At 56.9% G+C, this 17,412-nt stretch overlaps 1 protein-coding gene across 4 annotated transcripts in view; it reads right to left on the bottom strand.

Moving 5' to 3' along the window:
• Positions 1-17,412, bottom strand: part of KIRREL3 (kirre like nephrin family adhesion molecule 3) — a 548,805-nt gene that overhangs the window by 32,033 nt on the left and 499,360 nt on the right. For all 4 annotated transcript variants that reach the window (XM_033406954.2, XM_004280470.3, XM_049712831.1 and 1 more), the window contains exons 6-7: positions 14,653-14,810; positions 5,797-5,947 (exon numbers count right to left, since the gene is read on the bottom strand). In XM_033406954.2, the coding sequence (XP_033262845.1) occupies positions 5,797-5,947; positions 14,653-14,810 (309 nt within the window). The remainder of the gene's footprint in view (positions 1-5,796; positions 5,948-14,652; positions 14,811-17,412) is intronic.

Consider the following 17,412-nt stretch of genomic DNA (forward strand, 5'->3'; position numbering starts at 1 on the left):
GCTGCAGAGGCCAGAGGGGGATGTGGACACTAAGCCCCTTTAAATACTAACTTTCTGTCTCTGAAGTATCTGTTTCGTGTCTCTTTGTGTAAAGGTTCTGTTGCATCTGTTGCCTTGGAAGTGGCATTTACACCCTTTCATCAGCCTAATCATCTCTGCTGAGTGCTGACTGGTGTCACCCAGCCCTCAGCTCCCCAGGCTGGGCTCGTCTTTCTCACTCGACATGACGAGAAGCCCAGCTCTGAAGTGCGAAATGGTCGGAGGTAGAGGAGACAGAAGTCAGAGATGGGGAGAGAGACGGGGAGACACAGGGACACACAGATCCGTGCTGAAGGGAGGGGGGGGGACAGGCAGAGAGATGCCTACATAGGAGAGACATGGAGATGAGGGAGGGAGAGAGAGAGACACAGAGAGAGGGAGACATACACAGAGAGAGAGACACACAGAGAGAGGGAGAGAGAGAGAAAGTGCAGAGGCAGACTAAGAAAACGAGGCAGAAACCCAGAGAAGCAGAGAGCAGAGATGGACAGGTTCAGAGAGAGACTGACATGTACACAGAGACACACAATCAGACAAAAAATTTAGACTTAAGGCAAAAAAACCAAGGGAGACTAAACAGATGGAGACAGAAAATGATAGGGTGCTGGGGAGAAGGACCAAACAAAATAATGAGAAACCGAGAAAAGAGGGAGAAACAGACACGGAGTGACCTAGAGATGGGAACAAGAGGAGGAGGGATGACAGCAGAGATTAGAGGCGGGAATCAGCCCAGAGAGAGGCCCCAAGGCGGCCTGGCCCTCCTGAGCTCCAGGGAAGCAGCCTTGGGACCTGCTCTAAAAGCTGGGCATCCTCCAGCTCCTGGGCACGCGCCCAGGCCCCAGCACCCCAGGCATCTGCGCTTCAGGGGAGGGGCGATGACAGCCAGTGCCCGCCCTTCTTCCTTGTCGGGTCCTGGAGGTCTGGCTGGAGTTCGGCTCCAGGCTGAGTGAAGAGGGCAGCTTGGTCCCTGCGTCCTAGCCAGGCCCCGGGGCCATGTCTTCTAGCCCGACCTCACCAGTAAGCACGGCAATGTGCTGGAAGGGCATGAGAACTTTCCAGGGGTTCAGCCCATTTTCAGAAAAAGAAGTGAGGAAGTCGGTTTCTCAGAGACCATCGAGAAAATGCTGACCCCTCTGCATGCATGTGAAGGGCACCACCAGGGGAGCGAGACCCCAGCCGCCTGGCCCAGCTCCTGGCTGAGATGACAGGGTGGTCCCTGAGCCCCTCAGAGAGTCATCTGTGCAGACGCCCAGCCGTGGACGGAGCCTCACCCACCCCGGAGTTGGGATCCTTTGGCCACTCGGCCTCCCTGTGCCCTGCTGGTGCTCAAGCTGCCAGTGCTGGGGCACCGGGCCCAGGGAGATGACCCCCAGGGGCTGTGCTGGGGTCTGCAGACAGCTTGTTAAGACACGGGAGAGAACGCTGGTTCCTGAGCAGCAGGTGGAGACTGAGCTGGGGCTGTTCTCCCCACATTATCCCCGGGTTCTGGTTGGGGACCACGAGCTTCTGCTACTGGAACAGCTGGCTTGTCTGCCTTTTTCTGGAGAGTTAATTACCAGGGAAGTACTTCAGTGATCTCAATCTTGGTTTCTAAAGCGTAATTCCAGTGGTCCCAAAGATGTGTGGACAGGACTCTCCGTGAGAGCTCTCCCCACACCTCCCAGGAGAGCTGCACCCCCAGAACCCTGCAGCCTCTCCCTGGCTTCTGCCCGTCACCCTGGTGCCGGCCCACCCAGCCGAGGACCACCGGCTTCCAGGGCTAGTTCAATGGCCTCTAGAAACCCGCCACAGAACTTGCGGGGTAGTTCCAGGAGGTCTGCCCTCACCTGGATGTGCTTTATAAAGTGATGAGGCTTTGGTGGCAGGGAGACGGGGCGCACACCTGATGGAGGACCCCCTTCGGGCTGCCTGCTCCCCTCCTCCACCACAGAGCTGCCCTTCTCAGTTTATCCTGTGAGCACCCCTCTCCTGCAGTTTCCCTACCTCTCTGCAACATGCTCGGTACCCCAACGAACAGGCCCTGGGAAGCTTCCACACTTGCCTGTCTCACCTGTGCTCCCACCCGAGGCCCAGAGGTGCCCGTGCTCGTCTCTCCACCCCTCTCCTCTGCACGTGCAGGATGTGAATTCTCAGTAGTCTACTGGGCTCCAGAGGTATAAATAGTTTATGTCATATCCAACTATTAAACACGATTTTAATCCCATTTGTGATGTCAGCTGAATAACTTGCAGGGGGCAGCTTTGATGTAGCTGGTGGAACTGAGATCACATTGAACAGATGTCACAGCTGAGAGTCTTTTAGTGTTTCCATCAGCAACCTGCCCGTGTGTGTGTGTGTGTGTGTGTGTGTGTGTGTGTGTGTGTGTGTGTGTTTTCAGGGGAAGTATTACATCGAGGAGGGGGTGAGAAACTCCGTGATTCAGTGATTGTACAGCACATCCATTTGCAACTTGGCAGCTGTACGCAGAGTCCAGATGTAGCAAGGCTTTGGGGGTGTTAAGCTTTCTCTCCCATTACTCAATCTGGGGGCTTTGTCTTCCGTTGGGTAACATCTAAAGACCAAGGGAAACAAACAACAAATGTGTTTTTGCTGAGTTTCGTTGCTTCTTGGTTGACTGAGAAAATGAGCAGGTTTGGAAAGGCAGCTCTGATCCAGCCCGTGGTGTCCACAGTGAACAGCTGGCTGCTTACTGAATGAACAAAGGGATACGCAGGGGCAGGGGGAGAGCAGGAGGGAGGGCGTGGCGAGAGCGTGCTCTCTTGCTCGGCAGGCGCACGCAGACACCTTCAGGAGAGGGGACAAATGGATGCAGACCTCCCCCTGTTGGGGCTGGGGGCATCGGGGAGGGGCAGCTGCACCCCCGTGCCTGTGCATGGTAACAGCAGCTGACAGGTGCCGGATGCTGTGCTAGGGTCACCACCCGAATGGTTTAATGTAATCCTCGCCGCCAGCGGGTGAGCCAAGCGCTGCTACCTCCGCGCACAGATGAGGAAACCGAGGCACAAGGAGGTGAAATGATCAGGTCGGCATCACTCAGTAAGTGGCAGAGCCAGAATTCAAACCAGGAAGGATGCTATGGGTTTAACCACGATGCTAGACTGCCTTGGACGGGGCCCACCTAGGAAACCGGGCACCTGGGTTCTCAACCTCAGCCCGACCTCATTCCCGATGCCTCCCCCCTCAGGTGGCTGAGTTGTCCCTGGAAAGAAGGCCAGCAAAGTCCAGAGACCTGGCAAGGCCGGCGACCTCCTCCCGTGCAGACTGTCATCTGCGTGCCCTGGTAAATTGATCATCTCATTAGAGTGTGTTTAGAGGAATGTGTTTTAGTAGTTGGTGGGCTGTTGTCATGATGATGACTTTCTTGTTGACAGAAGAGGTTCTGCTGTGTGACGGATAGCGGACTGGAGGAAGCAGGAACACCCCTTGCCCTGGGTCTCTCCTGCCGGGGCCCAGGAGCCGCCCAGGTGGTTCTTTTGTGAGGGTTCCGTGGCTGGCATAGGTCTCCTGCCCAGCTGGGGGCTTGGTGGGCAAAGGGGGGAGGCGCTGCACAGTGGCCACGACTGGCAGCCTGTTATAGGAGGCTTGGATGTCTGTGTCTCCCACCCTCATTCCTCTCAGATTTGGCTTGTATCTTGAGAGAGCTCTGATTCACGGTCAATCTCAGGGTGAAAAGAGAACTCGGATGTCATTCGGTCAGATCAGACAAGGAACTGGCATGTCTGCGGTGAGGTGTCCAGCTTAGGCCCGCATGGCTCGTGGGTGGTGGAGCCTCTCTGGATGTGGACCACTCCATCCTCCAGCATCTCGCTTCCTTTCCGTAGCTGGGCCTGCTGCTTGATGCCACGCCTGCTGCACGGAGGAAGCAGGCGGCTGTGGACAGCCAAGGCCTGGACTGGGGTTGGGGAGAGAGGCATCCCTCTCAGCATGACCCTGAACTTACATGACCTTCAGAGCGAGGGCCTTCCTCCCATCGCCCTGGTCCTAGACCTGGCCAGAGTCCTCTGCCTGGTACAGGTTGGGGTGGGGGGTGTTAACAGCTGGTGAAAATGGCAAATACAAAACCTTCTCCAAGGCCTCAGCTGTTGTGTCTAGGTGTCCGGAGCAAGCCCATGTGAGGGTTTCAACAGTTTCTTCCGCCCTCTGGAACCTAAAGGTCACCTGCCAGGATTCCAGACACTGGGAGAAGTCTGTTCTCTGGCTCCCAAGGCGGGCCCTGGAAGCCCTAGGACATGGCCCCTGCAGACCCCAGATCCCTGGAGAGCCACGTGGAGCACAGAATGCAGACACTTAGATGAGCCAGGGCTGTTGGGAGGTGTTTCTAGGTGGATTTGAATTAAAATGAGTAAAATGGCAAGGAAGAAACAAATGCCAACCTACAGCTCTGGCCTTGTCCTTCAGAGACTCCAACCAAAGCCACCAGCTCATGGTGGCCTCATGCTCTGTGGCAGGGAGGGGGGTTTAACAGAAGAAGAGTCGACTTCCGGGGGCTGACACTTCCAACCTAAGTCAGTCCAGTATGGAGAGCAAAGCTGCTGGGGCCCTGTGTTGAGCTCACCTTTGTTTGCGGAGGCCGACGGGTACCGTAGAGAGATTTTAGACCTTCAGGAGTCTCCTTTAGGGACTTTGGGAATGCAATGCTGGAGGAGATTTAAAGTGTCACTGTTCATGCTCGTCGTAATAACTGACCCTGGCTGAGGGCTCCCGGTGTGGACGTCTACAAGAAGAGTTCCCAGCGTGGGCTCTGGAGAGCTGGATGCCCACCTCAGAAACCCGTGCGGCCTGGGGGCCCTCGGTTTCCCAGATAGGGACCGCAGTCGTACCCTGGTCCGGGAAGATCCCACATGCCGTGGAGCAACTAAGCCCGTGCGCCACAACTACTGAGCCTGTGCTCTAGAGCCTGCGAGCCACAACTACTGAACCCGCGAGCCACAACTACTGAGCCCACGAGCCACAACTACTGAAGCCCGTGTGCGTAGAGCCCGTGCTCCGCAACAAGAGAAGTCACTGCAATGAGAAGCCCGCACACCACAACGAAGAGTAGCCCCCGCTCGCTGCAACTAGAGAAAGCCGGCGCGCGGCAATGAAGACCCAATGCAGCCAAAAATAAATAAATAAAAAGATTACATGAGATAATACGGGCAAAGTACGAGCTGACTGAGCGATGATTCCTCTTCCTCTTCCTCTTCTCTCCCTGACCGACGCTGCCAGGACAGGGCCTGGTGCCGTGCCTCCACTCTGGAGCCCTGGGTGCCCCTTGTGCTCCCAGCACCTCTGCTCTGGCTTCCTCTCCAAGGGAGGGTGTGAGGCCGCCCGGCTGGGCCGGCACTGCCACGGCTGACCACCCTATTTGTCGGTGTGGAAGTTCTACCTCATACAGGTATGGAAATGGGGCTTCAACTTGTCGCTTGTAAAGGACCCTCATCGGTGATGTTTTCTTTTGTTTGTTTGTTTGTTTTTTGGCAGCACTGCGTGGCAGGAGGAATCTTAGTTTCCTGACCAGGGATCGATCCCGTGCCCCCTGCAGTGGAAGCGCAGAGTCTTAATCACTGGACCGCCAGCAAAGTCCCCAGTGATGTTTTTAAGAAGATTGTCACCCTCATCTCTGACAGTAAGAAGGACAAGATGGTCCTTTGGGTGCCCCTGGGGTTGACTGACCCAGGTCCTGTCTCCAGCCCTCCTGCAGGGGTATGGCTCTGGCCTGGCTACATCCCCCAACCCGTGCTCCGGGCAGGGGCGGGGGGCTGGGTCAGTACTCACGCTGGATGTCGATGGTGACCGAGGTCTCCTTTCCTCCGGGGATGGCTTTGTTGGTGGCTCGGCACACGATGCTCTGGCCGTTCTCCACGTCGCCGGGGGAGATGAAGAGGGTACTCACAATGCTCTCACGCTTGCCGTCGCGAAGCAGGGTCTGCAGGGGGGAGAGAAGGCCCTTGTCACTCGTCATTCAGCTGGGGTGGCCTGGGTGGGTCACGTGCCAGTCTTGGAGAGGAGGAGGGAGCCCTGTGGATGGAGGTGGGTCAGCTCAGCACACCCAGGGGAGCCCGTCTCCACGCAGAGCCAGGAGTTACCGTTGGCTCCCTGGCCCAGACGAGTGCTGGGCTTCGGCTGGAACAAGGAACTGGAAAGTTTTCCAGCATGTGTGAAAATCAGCCTGGACTTGCCCACCCTGACACATAAAAGAAGCCAGGCTGGGCCTGACGGAAACCAGGTTCTATGTAGAAATGAACTTGTAACTATTCTGCCTCTGGTCTGGGGTGTCTCTGGGTCTGCAGGAAGCGCTGAGATGGGGGGCTACATGCAGGTGCTGTGGCCCTTGGGGATGACGCAGGCTGTAGAAGGGGGTGCAGATTGGGGGGTGGGGGTGAGGGCGGGGCTGCGAGGGATGTGGGCAGAATCGACGCACACTGACCATTTCATTACTTTACCTGTACAAACCCTTTCAACTTTTCAATCGTTTCACTTCCTGACCTCATTAGAGCTCGGACCAAGCCACAGGCGGGACAGATGGCATCGTCTTTCATTTGACAGGTGAGAAAACAGGTGTGATCAAGAGAGGCTACGGAGCTTGATCAAACTCACTTCAAGTTGGTGATAATATAAGTAAGAGGGTCCTGGAGTGAGTTGAACAGTATCCCCCCAAATTCATGTTCACCCAGAACCTCAGACTGTGACCTTATTTGGAAATAGGGCCTTCACAACTTGGTTAAGTAACTAGTAATTAGTTAAGGATCTTGAGACAAGATCAACCTGGATGTAGAGTGGGCCCTACATCGAGTGACTGGTGTCCTTGTAAGAGGAGGAAAAGACACAGGGAGAAACCAGGAAGGGGGCCATGGCGAGAAGGAGGCAGAGATTGGAATGATGATGTCACAAGCCAAGGAAAGCCAGGAGGCCCCAGGAACTGGAAGGAAAGCCAGGAGCCCCCAGGAACTGGAAGAGAGGAAGATTCTCCCTCTGGGGCCTTTGGAGGAAGCACAGCCCTGCCCACACCTTGATATTTTGCCTCTGCAAGTGTGAGACAACACATTTTGGTTGTTTGAAGAACCAAGTTGTGGTACTTGGTTACCGTGGCCCTAGAAACTAACGCAAGCCTAAAGGTCTCCTGTCTTCCCCGTGACCACGAGGTCATTCCTCACAGCTGCTGTTTCCCATCATTGCCGCTACCCCCTCCCTCCTCTGAGCCCCCTTCCAGCTACTTCCGCAGCCGTTTACTGCCCCGAACCCTGAGCTCCCTGGTGGCCCACGAAGGTGGGTGCATACTGGGGAGGTGCAGTGTGCAGGAGGGTCACTTCAGGGGACAAGGTGGGGAGACTGGACTTGCTCAGTACACCCCAGGAAGGAACTTGATCCTGCAGCAGGGGGTGCCGGATGCAGTCTTACTTTGCCATGACTGGAGCCAAGGAATAGATGGACAGACTCTACTTCCTCAAAACCTCCCTGAAAATAACCATGACATCCTCTCTAATCCTCACAGGACCCTGGAAGGAAGGGAGCCTTGTCTCCTAAATAACGGAAGAGAAAACTGAGTTCCAAGTGAGTCAGGAACTTGCTGGGCAGGGCTGGGATTTGCACTTGAGAATGGTGAGCCCTGAGCCCATGACCCTCCCACTGCAGCTTCCTGAGGACCTGGAAGCCGGGTGGTGTGATCCCCACTTAAAGGTGGGAACAGTTAGATGATTAAGTAGCTTCCGAGTTTAGCAGTGACCTGCAGGCGGCTGGACCCTGCCTCTAGGTCCTCAGTTCAGTACCCTCCAACACTAGGAGAACAGGATGGGAGCTTCGGTCCAGAACGGCGCGTCCTGCTGTAGACAAAGCCAGACTCAGATGCCGGAGAGATCTGCAGAGCAGGGCAGTAGTCCCGGCCTGTTTCTCCTCTGCTGTAGAACGGCCTGGGCGCAGGCCTGTTCCCGTCCATATTCTCTCCTGGGACGTGGGGTGATGGTCTCAGCCCTGGGCAGAGGGATCTTGGAGAGGGGCTGGGGGAGGGTGCTACGGTCAGTCCCAGAAGCCGGTGGGGTAAGGGTCTTGAGCTCAGCCTCAGGGCCAGGGCGCTAACCTGGAGGCCGGCCCCCGGGGGTAGGGCTTGGCGCGCGGGCGGTGTAGCCCCGCCCAGCCGGAGCAGGGAGCTGCGGCCGCACCACCGTAACCTGCTGGCTCCGTCTCTGCTGACCTCCCGCGTCTATAAATAACCAAGCGATAATCAACAATTTCCTGGATGAAAAGAAGACCTCGGGGCTGGGGTTGAGGAGGGAGGGAGATCGTATTGTTCCTCCTTTTTCTTTACTTTTCCGTGGTGCTAACGAGGGGCATTTACATACATTTTACTCTGCAGGCACCCCTCAGGTTGATCTACTTGAGGGGTGCAGGGCCGGTGGGAGGGGGGCCGGGGGCCGAGCTCCTAATTAGGCCCCTGACTGCTGCCCGCTCCCCGCACCCAGGGCGCTCCTCGCCCAGAATGATGATTAATGACATATTTACTGTGTCCGGGCGTGTGCTTTTCTGGGAAATAAAAATTCTGGTTCAAGTTGTTTGTTCCGCCTAATTAGAGAAGGGGAGATGTGTTCATTAAACCGGGGGAGAGCTCAGCGCCCGCTCCCCACGGGCCGCTTGGGGGTGTGAAGGCGAGGCCACAACGCGTTCCTGGGGAGGGAGCCGAGCGCAGGGCGAAGAGGGGGCCTTGGTCTTTTCACCCTGGTTTTCCTCCTTCCCTCGTTCTTTCCTTCTGCATCTCCTCACCTCTCCTTTCTTTCTCTTTTCTTTTCCATCATTCCTCTCTTATAAACCTCCACTGTTCTCACATGCAAATGAAACCCTGGGACTTTGTGGCCTCCAGGTCCAGGCCAGGTGGACACTCTCTCATTTGCTGATTCTTGTCACTTCCCTGTCCTCCCTGCCCCTTCCCTCCCCTGAACTTGGCTCTGGAGACGCACCTCCAGGCTGCCACCTTCTGCTTGAGAAACCGTTGTAAGCACACACTCAGCTTCAGGAGGGTAAGTGGGTTATTAGCGGTGAATCACTGTTTCTGGGGTCACCACCTCCAAGGCCTGGGGCAGCGTTCCCTCCAGCTTGGTGGGCACTAGTGTGACCCTGATGGCCTCTCCTGCGGGTGCCGCCTGTGTGTGCAGATATGGACCAGGAGCGGGGCCTATATACCTCACCTGCACAGGGGTGAACATGCCAGGGCCTGTGAGCCTGTCCACCAGCCTCTGGTCCACTAACTGCTTCCAAAGAGCCTTCCTGACTGTCCCAGTGTCTGTGGGAGGCTTAGAGCTCATCTCTGGACCCTGCCTGTGCTGTGCTGCTTCCTGTCTGTGCATCCAGCCCCCCATCCCACCCCTGAGGGCAGGCACGTGGCGTTCAGTTGGCAGCGGTAGTGGGGGAGCTGGGCTGGCCAGGGGCAGACTGCACCCTGTGTGAGGTTATCCAGTGTGGGCAGCTGCCACCACTCTGCTCTTTCCAAAGCCCCTGGAGCCTCAGCTGGGCAGTGGAGAGCCAGGCTGAGCCCCAAGAGCTGGGAGGCCTCGTGACCACAGTTGAGGGAGGATGGAGGTTTGGAGGGAATGCATTGGGTGGGTGGCCCAAACCTGGTGCTGAATATAGGATGTTCATTGATATGCAAACAGCCTGGAAAGGGCTTGAACCGGCCTGATTGCCTGGCAACAAGGCCTCCTCTCTTCTCCCTCCTCACTCACCTCGCCCACCTGCCATGTCCCTCAAGTTTTTTTAATCGTCTCTTTGCCTCCCCTTCTTATAGCTGCCTGGGGACTCCATTGGTGCCTGTTATGTGGTTTGAATGAGCGCTGTCAGGGAAGGTGGAGGTTTGCACGGTGCCTTTTGCCCCAGACCCTGTGTCTTCAGGGACCAACCCCCAGTTTTGTTCCCTGGGGCCAGGGAGGATGCTCTTCACAAAGAAGGCCAGGATGAGTGGCAGCTGCACACCGAGTAGAGACTCTTGGCCCCTAAGATGGACAGATGAGATGGGGTTACTGGGATGACTGGAGGGGAGAGATTGCAGAGCTGGGCTCCAGTGAGGGCCCAGCGTGGAACCTAATGAGGCTCATTGGTCCTGGGGGTGGGTGGGTGGCCCCTTGGGCAGGCAGCAGTCTGAAGCTGGAGGAAGCAGTGGGGTAGGGCTGGGGGGTAAGGGGCTTCAAGGTAGAGATGTACACGACTGTACATCCTAAGACCAAGCGACCCTCCCCCTGTTGTGCGCATCCGGGTCAAGGCCTCATCCCCCAGTGTGGCAGCTGCTGGGGTAGTAGCAGATGGGGCAGGGATCTAGCTCCCATGGAAGACTTCTCTCTGGCCTCAGCCCAGACTGTCTCCTCTCCTCTTCCACAACCTGTCCTGCGTCCCCTGGTCTGCCTTCCCGATGAATGCCAGGTGGCCTCCATTCTGGTGCCAGGCCCGGAGAAGACGGCCTGAGGCTGGGTGTCCAGAAAGAGAGGACTTGGAGAGAGGCCCCACCATCCTCTCTCCTGCTTCTGCAGCCAGACACCTGCTGGGAGCTGCGGGCCCTCACCCAAGCACCCGGGCCGCGAGGGCTCTGGCGGCCGTGGGTCCAGGGAGAGGCTCCACAGCCTGTGCTGCTGTATCCTCTTCCCGAGGATTCTCCCAGGGCGAGGGACTTAGCCATCCTCTGTGATGCCATCCTCAGTCCCACCAGCCCATCCTTCCCCTGCTGGCCGCACGGTGGAGGAGCAAAATGAACACCCCACGAAACCTGGGCTGCTGTGTGACCTCTGCGGAGGGAGAACAGGGTGAGCCAGACGGGGCTCTGGGAGGAAGGGCCCAGTAATAACAGCGAACGTTTTACGAAGCCCTGACTCTACGCCAGGCACTTTACCCAGTGCTTTCAACGCATTATTCTCTCTACCTCTCAAAGCAATCCTAACAGGGGTCCGCAGTTATCATCCTCCCGTTTTGCAGATGGGGAAGCTGAGGCGGAGAGCTGAAGTTACCATAATATGCGATGGGGCTCAGGTCTGAACCAAGTTGGTAGGATCGTGGGGCCTGCTCTACTATGACACTGTCACACTCGCCCAGGAAATGTGGATGGCAGTGTGCACCATGGGGACCTTGCGGATCAAGTGAGGGAAGGCAGTGATCCTAACAGCCTTGCTTCCCCCTGCCCGGCACTCTGCTCATTCAAGCCTCGCGACCAGCCTTTGAGGCAGGTGCCGTGGCTCCCATGGTAGAGATGGGGACTCTCAGGCACAGCAAGGTTAGGGAGCTTGCCCGTGGTCACAGAGCTAGAAGGAGGCAGAGCCTGGATTCAGGCTTCCCAGCCCCCTGGGTCCACGGGCTTAACCACCCACCATGTGGTAAATACTGAGGCTTCAGCTATGAGGGCTTTCAGGGCCGCCCTGTGGGATTTTTTTCTGTAGACGGTGGACCCTCCTTGACTTTGTGTACTCGTGTGTCCTCTCAACCTCTCTCTCTCCCTGTCTCTCTGTCTCTGTCTCTCTCTCAGATGCTCATGTCCCTGGCTCCTTCTCTTGCATAGCCTGTCTGGGGCTGCTCTGCCTTTGGGACTTCAGAAGTTCCTAGGTCAATGGCACGTGCAGTCCTGGGGAAAGAGGGGGCAGCAGAGGGCTGGGCTCTGGCAGCCCCCAGAGCAGATGCCACATGAGTATGGCTGGAGGATCCAGCCTTCTCCGTGTGCCCCAAGTCACAGGTTTATAGCTTGTCAGACCTGGCAGGTCCCTGCTATATGTGAATTGTGTCCGCCCCACCCCTGAACTCATATGGTGAAGCTCTGACCGCCAGTGGCACATATTTGGACATAGGGCCTTTAAAGAGGTAGTTAAGGTTAAATGAGGTCATAAGGGTGGGGCCCTAATCCAATAGGACTGGAGTCCTTATGAGAAGAGGTAGAGACACCAGAGATCTCTCTCTCTCTCTCTCTCTGTCTCTGAACACACAGAGGAAAGGCCATGTGAGGACACAGTGAGAAGACCGCTGTCTATAGGAAGCCAGGAAGAGAGGTCTCACCAGAAAGCAACCTCACTGGCACCTTGATCTTGGACTTCCAGCCTCCAGAACCGTGAGAAATGCATGTCTGTTGTTTAAGCCACTGGTCTGTAGTATTTTATCATGGCAGCCCAGACAGACTGATACAGAGTGTCTGATCCAGCCCCTTTGTTTTACACACAGGAGCCTGAGGCTCAGGGAGTGACTTTCCTGAAGTTACACAGTAGGGATGGATCCCAGGGCCCTGGCTGGTGGTGCTATAGTTCCTGTCGTGGGCCGTGGGCCGGCGGGAGGGTGACAGGGTCGGGTGGGACAGAGGGTGGAGCGTGGCCTCCCTGCTCTGGTCTGCAGGGGCACGGGGCTGGGCTCTCGGAGGGGTCTTCCCCTCATGGACGAGGCCAACGTGCTGGGGGCAAGGTCCAGCAGGGTGACCCGGACCTTTCTCTTCCCCAGATGGGGGCATGTCCTCTGAGGGCAGAAATCTTGGCAGGGGCCAGGCTGGTCCAGCTTCAGGGAGGGACTGGACAGATGCCCAGACTGAAGGAGCAGCCCTTTCCTTCTTCACCCTCATCTGGGTGATCCATCCCTGTGTCGTATTTTTGTATTTCCTAACACAGCACGGTGGCTCCAGCTCCGGATGTGGGTGCGAGATTTCTCTCACAGTAAAGCAGCTTCCCCCTGGATGGACTCGTGCCCGAGGGAAGGCATTTGTCCTGGGTCTGGCACCAGCTCTGGGTGGGGGGCAGGGGCCCAGGCCTCAATCTGCAGGTTTGGAGCTGATTCCTTGGCTGGGTTTTCGGCTTTGGACAGGAAGGACACTCCCTCAGAGGAGGGATGGTCCTATCTCGTATCCACCGTGGATGGTGGAGGCCGTGCTCATCTTTCCGGGGCCCAGGAAGTTGGTGCACTGGGATTGGGCAGCAGGCCATGCCCCTCCTGCTCTCTGAGGCCAAGGAGGGCCAAGGGGAAAGGAGAGCCACGGTTCTGGAGGCCTGGGCCTCCCGCCTCAGAGCCTGATCCAGTCTCTGAGCAGCTGCTCGTGTGTCTGAGGCTGCCCGGAGAGGAGTAGTAGGCCCGCCGTTGGGAGGACCGTCATCAGGTGAGAAGGGCCGTCACTTCCCTCGTCTGTAGATCAGGGAGTCGGGCCAGCCCTCCCCAAGGTCCCGTTCACCTTTAACGGCTCCGGGGTATGTCAATGCCGCCTGGAACTCTACTCACAGCATCCTGGAGTGGAGTTTGGTGGGAGCTGTTTTAAAACGTGCCGAGGATTTTGTTTTTATCCAGGGTTGGTGAGGCTGACAGATCAGGAGAAGGTGGCCATTGAAAAGGTAGTTTGGGGAATTCCCTGGCGGTCCAGTGGTTAGGACTCCGGGCTTCACTGCCGAGGTTGTGGGTTCAGTCCTTGGTTGGGGAACTGAGATCCCACAAGCCATACGGCACGGCCAAAAAAGGAAAAAAGAAAAGGTAGGTTGTTCCTCAGCTCCCTAGAGGAGGGGGCACACGACTCCATGTACAGCACTGGCCCCGCCAGGAGGCACCTGGTCAGTCAGGAGGCGGAGGGAGCGAGGGGAAAGCACAGGTGCAGCCTTTACTGTGGTTTCTGTGGGAAAGAATGGACGAGGCAGGGTAAGCAGCTGAACAGGTCTAGGGTTGGAGGGTTAGAATAATTTCCGTGGGCTCTAGGCTATAGGGGTGGTCTCTGGTTACCTGGTATCCAGCTCTGCAGTGACTTAGGGTAGGGGGAGAGAGCCTGGGACCGCAAGAGCCTGATAGAGGAGGGGGTGAGGCTGTGGACCCAGGGTGCTTTGGTTTGCATATTAGAGGCCTGTTCCCAGGTGTTTGCTCTCTAGGGATTAGCGAGCCCTAGGAGGGACCGTCCCTCCTCAACTACAAGATGTCAAAGCATCATGAAATATAGAAAATAAAAACATGACAAATACAGGGGCCAGTTCAGGGCCCTTCCAGCTCCTGGCACCTTGTGTAAATTAGAGAAAAGCACCTCAGCCGGTAGGTACAGCAGATGCAGGGCTTGGTAAGGGATTATGGGCTGGATTCAGCACCCCTCCCCCACCCCAAGCCAGGCACCTGGGACAGGAAGGAACCTAAAGAGCTTCACCTTGCAGCTCTGGGAGGGTGGGCAGATCGACTAATAAAAATACAGACATCAGTTAAACTTGAATTTCAGATAAACAATGCATAATCTTTAGTATAAATATGGCCCATAGTATGGCCCACGTAATATTTGGGACATACCTACACTGAAAAGTTATTTATTGTTTACCTGAGATTCACGTTTAACTGGACATCCTGTATTTTATCTGGCAACCCTCAGCCCTGGCCACCTGTGTCCCTGAGTCCTCTCCTCTGACCATACTCTATTCTTAGGGTGACCAAGCTCAGCGATTACCCCAGGAAAGAGAGAAAGTGGAGGAGAGACAGAAAAGGTCAGATAAATAGAGGCAGAGCACGAGAGAGAAAAAGAGAGAAAGTGACAGTGCGCGCACGAGAGAAAAGACAGAGAGAGACAACGAGCCAGGAACAAAAGGTGACAGAAAATCCTACAGGCAGAGCAAGAGCTGCAGGGAGATGGGGAGAGCCGGCCCCTCCTGCAGCCCCTCCCCTCCTTCCGCCCCGCCTCACCTTGGAGTAGGTGGCTCCATTGATCACCTCTCCCTTCCTCAGCCAGATGATGGAGGCTGCAGGCTTGGCGTTGTCTGCATGGCAGGTGAGGTTGAGGGGGTCCCCGGCCCGCAGGCTGATGACAGGCCCCCCCAGGATGACGGGGTCGTCAGGTGGCACTGCGGGGAGAGGAGGGGAGAGGTCAGGCTGAGGGCGCCCCTCCCCTCGGGCAGGGCTGGGTGGACTTTATGGAGCCGATGACCAACAGTAATTATCATTCTTTAATAAAATGTATAATCCCCTTGTAGGATAACAATAACAGCAACAACAGCAGTAATCCTGACACAGGCATCGCGTGTTTATTTGCAGAGGACTCTCATGTCATCATTTCATCCCGCGTGCGGCAGCCCGTGAGGGGACAGGGCAGGCGTCATTAGCTGTGATTTGCAGATCGGGAAGCACGGCACGGCTGCCTGGATTGCTTTTTTTTTTTTTGCGGTACACGGGCCTCTCACTGCTGTGGCCTCTCCCATTGCGGAGCACAGGCTCCGGATGCTCAGGCTCAGCGGTCATGGCTCATGGGCCCAGCCGCTCGGCGGCATGTGGGATCTTCCCGGACCGGGACACGAACCCACGTCCCCTGCATCGGCAGGCGGACTCTCAACCACTGCGCCACCAGGGAAGCCCAGATCATTCTTTTTAACTTCTCTCTCCCTCTTTTAAAACAAAGCAGTGTCACATCTGTCGTCTGATTTAATCCTCACAACCATCTTGCGAGGTAAACATTATTATCCCAATCACACAGATCTGGAAACCGAGGCTCAGCAAGACCAAGTGACTTGCTCAAGGTCACACAGTGCATGAGTGGCAGAGCCAGGGCTGGAAGCAGGTCCCCTGACACTTGGAGCACCAGGCTGGTTGCTTCCCCTGCAGGGGACAGGTGACAGGCGACCTTTCAAGGCTGAGACAGTGTTTCAGAGGGCTGGGCATCTCCTTAGCACTTTACTCTCCCTCATCCCAGAGTCAGAATGAATCTCTCTTGCCTGGTCCTTCCACCCCATTTCATAGCAGCGTGGTCCCCGCCACGAGACGAGGACTGCCAGGGGGAGAGTGACGCCTCCCGTAGCGCCCGGCACAGGGCCCGGTGCCTGGCGGAAGCGCCATACACGTTTGCTAACTCCAGTACAGTCACGCCTTTGATCCCCATGACGACCATGGGAGGCGGGATGGGCAGTTATGATGATGGATGACCATTGTTGGGAGAAGAGGCCCAGAGAAGTTAAGTGACTGGCCTAAGGTCACAGAGCCTCTTCTGAGGTTTGTGCTTGTGGACGCACGAGGGTCTCAGGCCTCTGCTTTCCCTGCCTCTCCTCCCTGGACAAACCAGAAGGGGCAGGGCTCCTTGGAGACCACCTGAGGAATCCCTGGCCTTCTTCCCCAAGGCGGGGCTGGTCAGGAGGGCTGAGCTGCGTGTTTGCTCAGTGAATGGGTCATTAGGTGAGAGTTGGGGTCCTCACGCAAAGGGCCTTCTTTGCCCAGTAGCCAGAGAAAGTCCATCCTTCCAGCCAGGCCCTGTGCGACCTTCTGGGCCCGTGGGCAGGAAGGCAGCCTGTCCAGGCAGTGGAGGCACGTCCAGACCCAGCAGCTCTGCCTTCCAGCCCCTCCCCACCCAGCGCACCCCCAGCAACCTGCTGGCTTCCCTCCACTCCCCAGGGCCCATCCCTGCCCTGGCACCTGCCAGGCTCCTCAGGAAACTCCAGGAGACCCTGGGGCCAGGTGAGTACTTGAAGCAGCACGCCTCCAGCTAGTGGCTCTGCCCCCTCCCTTTCCGGCCTCCAGGACGCCTGGTTCAGAACTACAGCCCTGGCGAGTGCCATCCCCCAAGTTTCTATTTCCTAAGGGAAAAAACCCTCCCGGCTTCCAAGTTGCTCTGTCAGCCCCAGGACTCCACTGCGATCCTGGCCCAGGGAGAAAGTCGGCCTCATTCAGCCCTGCCCAGCCTCCTAGGGGGACCTGGCTGCAGGCAGACGGTGGGTGTGGGCCGGACAGTAAAGACAGCCTCCTACCCCGCCCACCCTTCACCCCCTCATTAGTGCCAGAGACCTCCTTGGTGCTGTGGGCCAGAGAGCCACAGGGAGGCTAAGGAGGGCCTTATAGTGCTGGGGAGGGGATTTTATCTCCCTGCTTTGGGCGGGCCCTTCCAGCAGGGAGGGCTGCGCTGGGCTCCGGCCCCCTCTCTCCGGGTGGCGGCTTTCGAGCTGTTCCATGGATGTGCTCAGGCAGAGCTTGCTGAAGGCCAGGGAGACTGGAAAGAAGCTTCCGGAACAGAACCAACACCTGACCATCCTGTGTCCGCAGCCTCCCCAGTGCTGAGCCAAGGGGGCGAGATCGTGGAAGTGCCCTAAATCAGAGGCCGAAGCGGGAAGGCAGTCCCTTGCCCGGTTTTATTTCCTCAGATATAAAGTGTGAAAGTACAACAGGGGATCTGGCACGTTCCTCCAGCACTGACATTTGTTGGGCCCGAGACAGTGGTTCTTGCTGCAGTTTACAATATTCCGGGGGAGGTTTTAAACGTCCCATCGCCAGGCCACACCCTGACCAGCTGAATCCCCATTTCAGGGGGTAGACCAGAGCATCAGGGCATTTTAAAGCTCACAGAGGATTCTGCTGTGTGACCGGGTTTGAGAATATAGTGTCTCTGGGCCTTTGCTCCGTGTAGCCACCTGTGATCACGGCTAGTGCTGCGTTTGGAATGTCGGGTTAGAGGAGGGGAGAGGGGAG

Source organism: Orcinus orca, chromosome 8, assembly GCF_937001465.1.
Source record: "Orcinus orca chromosome 8, mOrcOrc1.1, whole genome shotgun sequence".
Lineage (NCBI taxonomy): Eukaryota > Metazoa > Chordata > Mammalia > Artiodactyla > Delphinidae > Orcinus > Orcinus orca.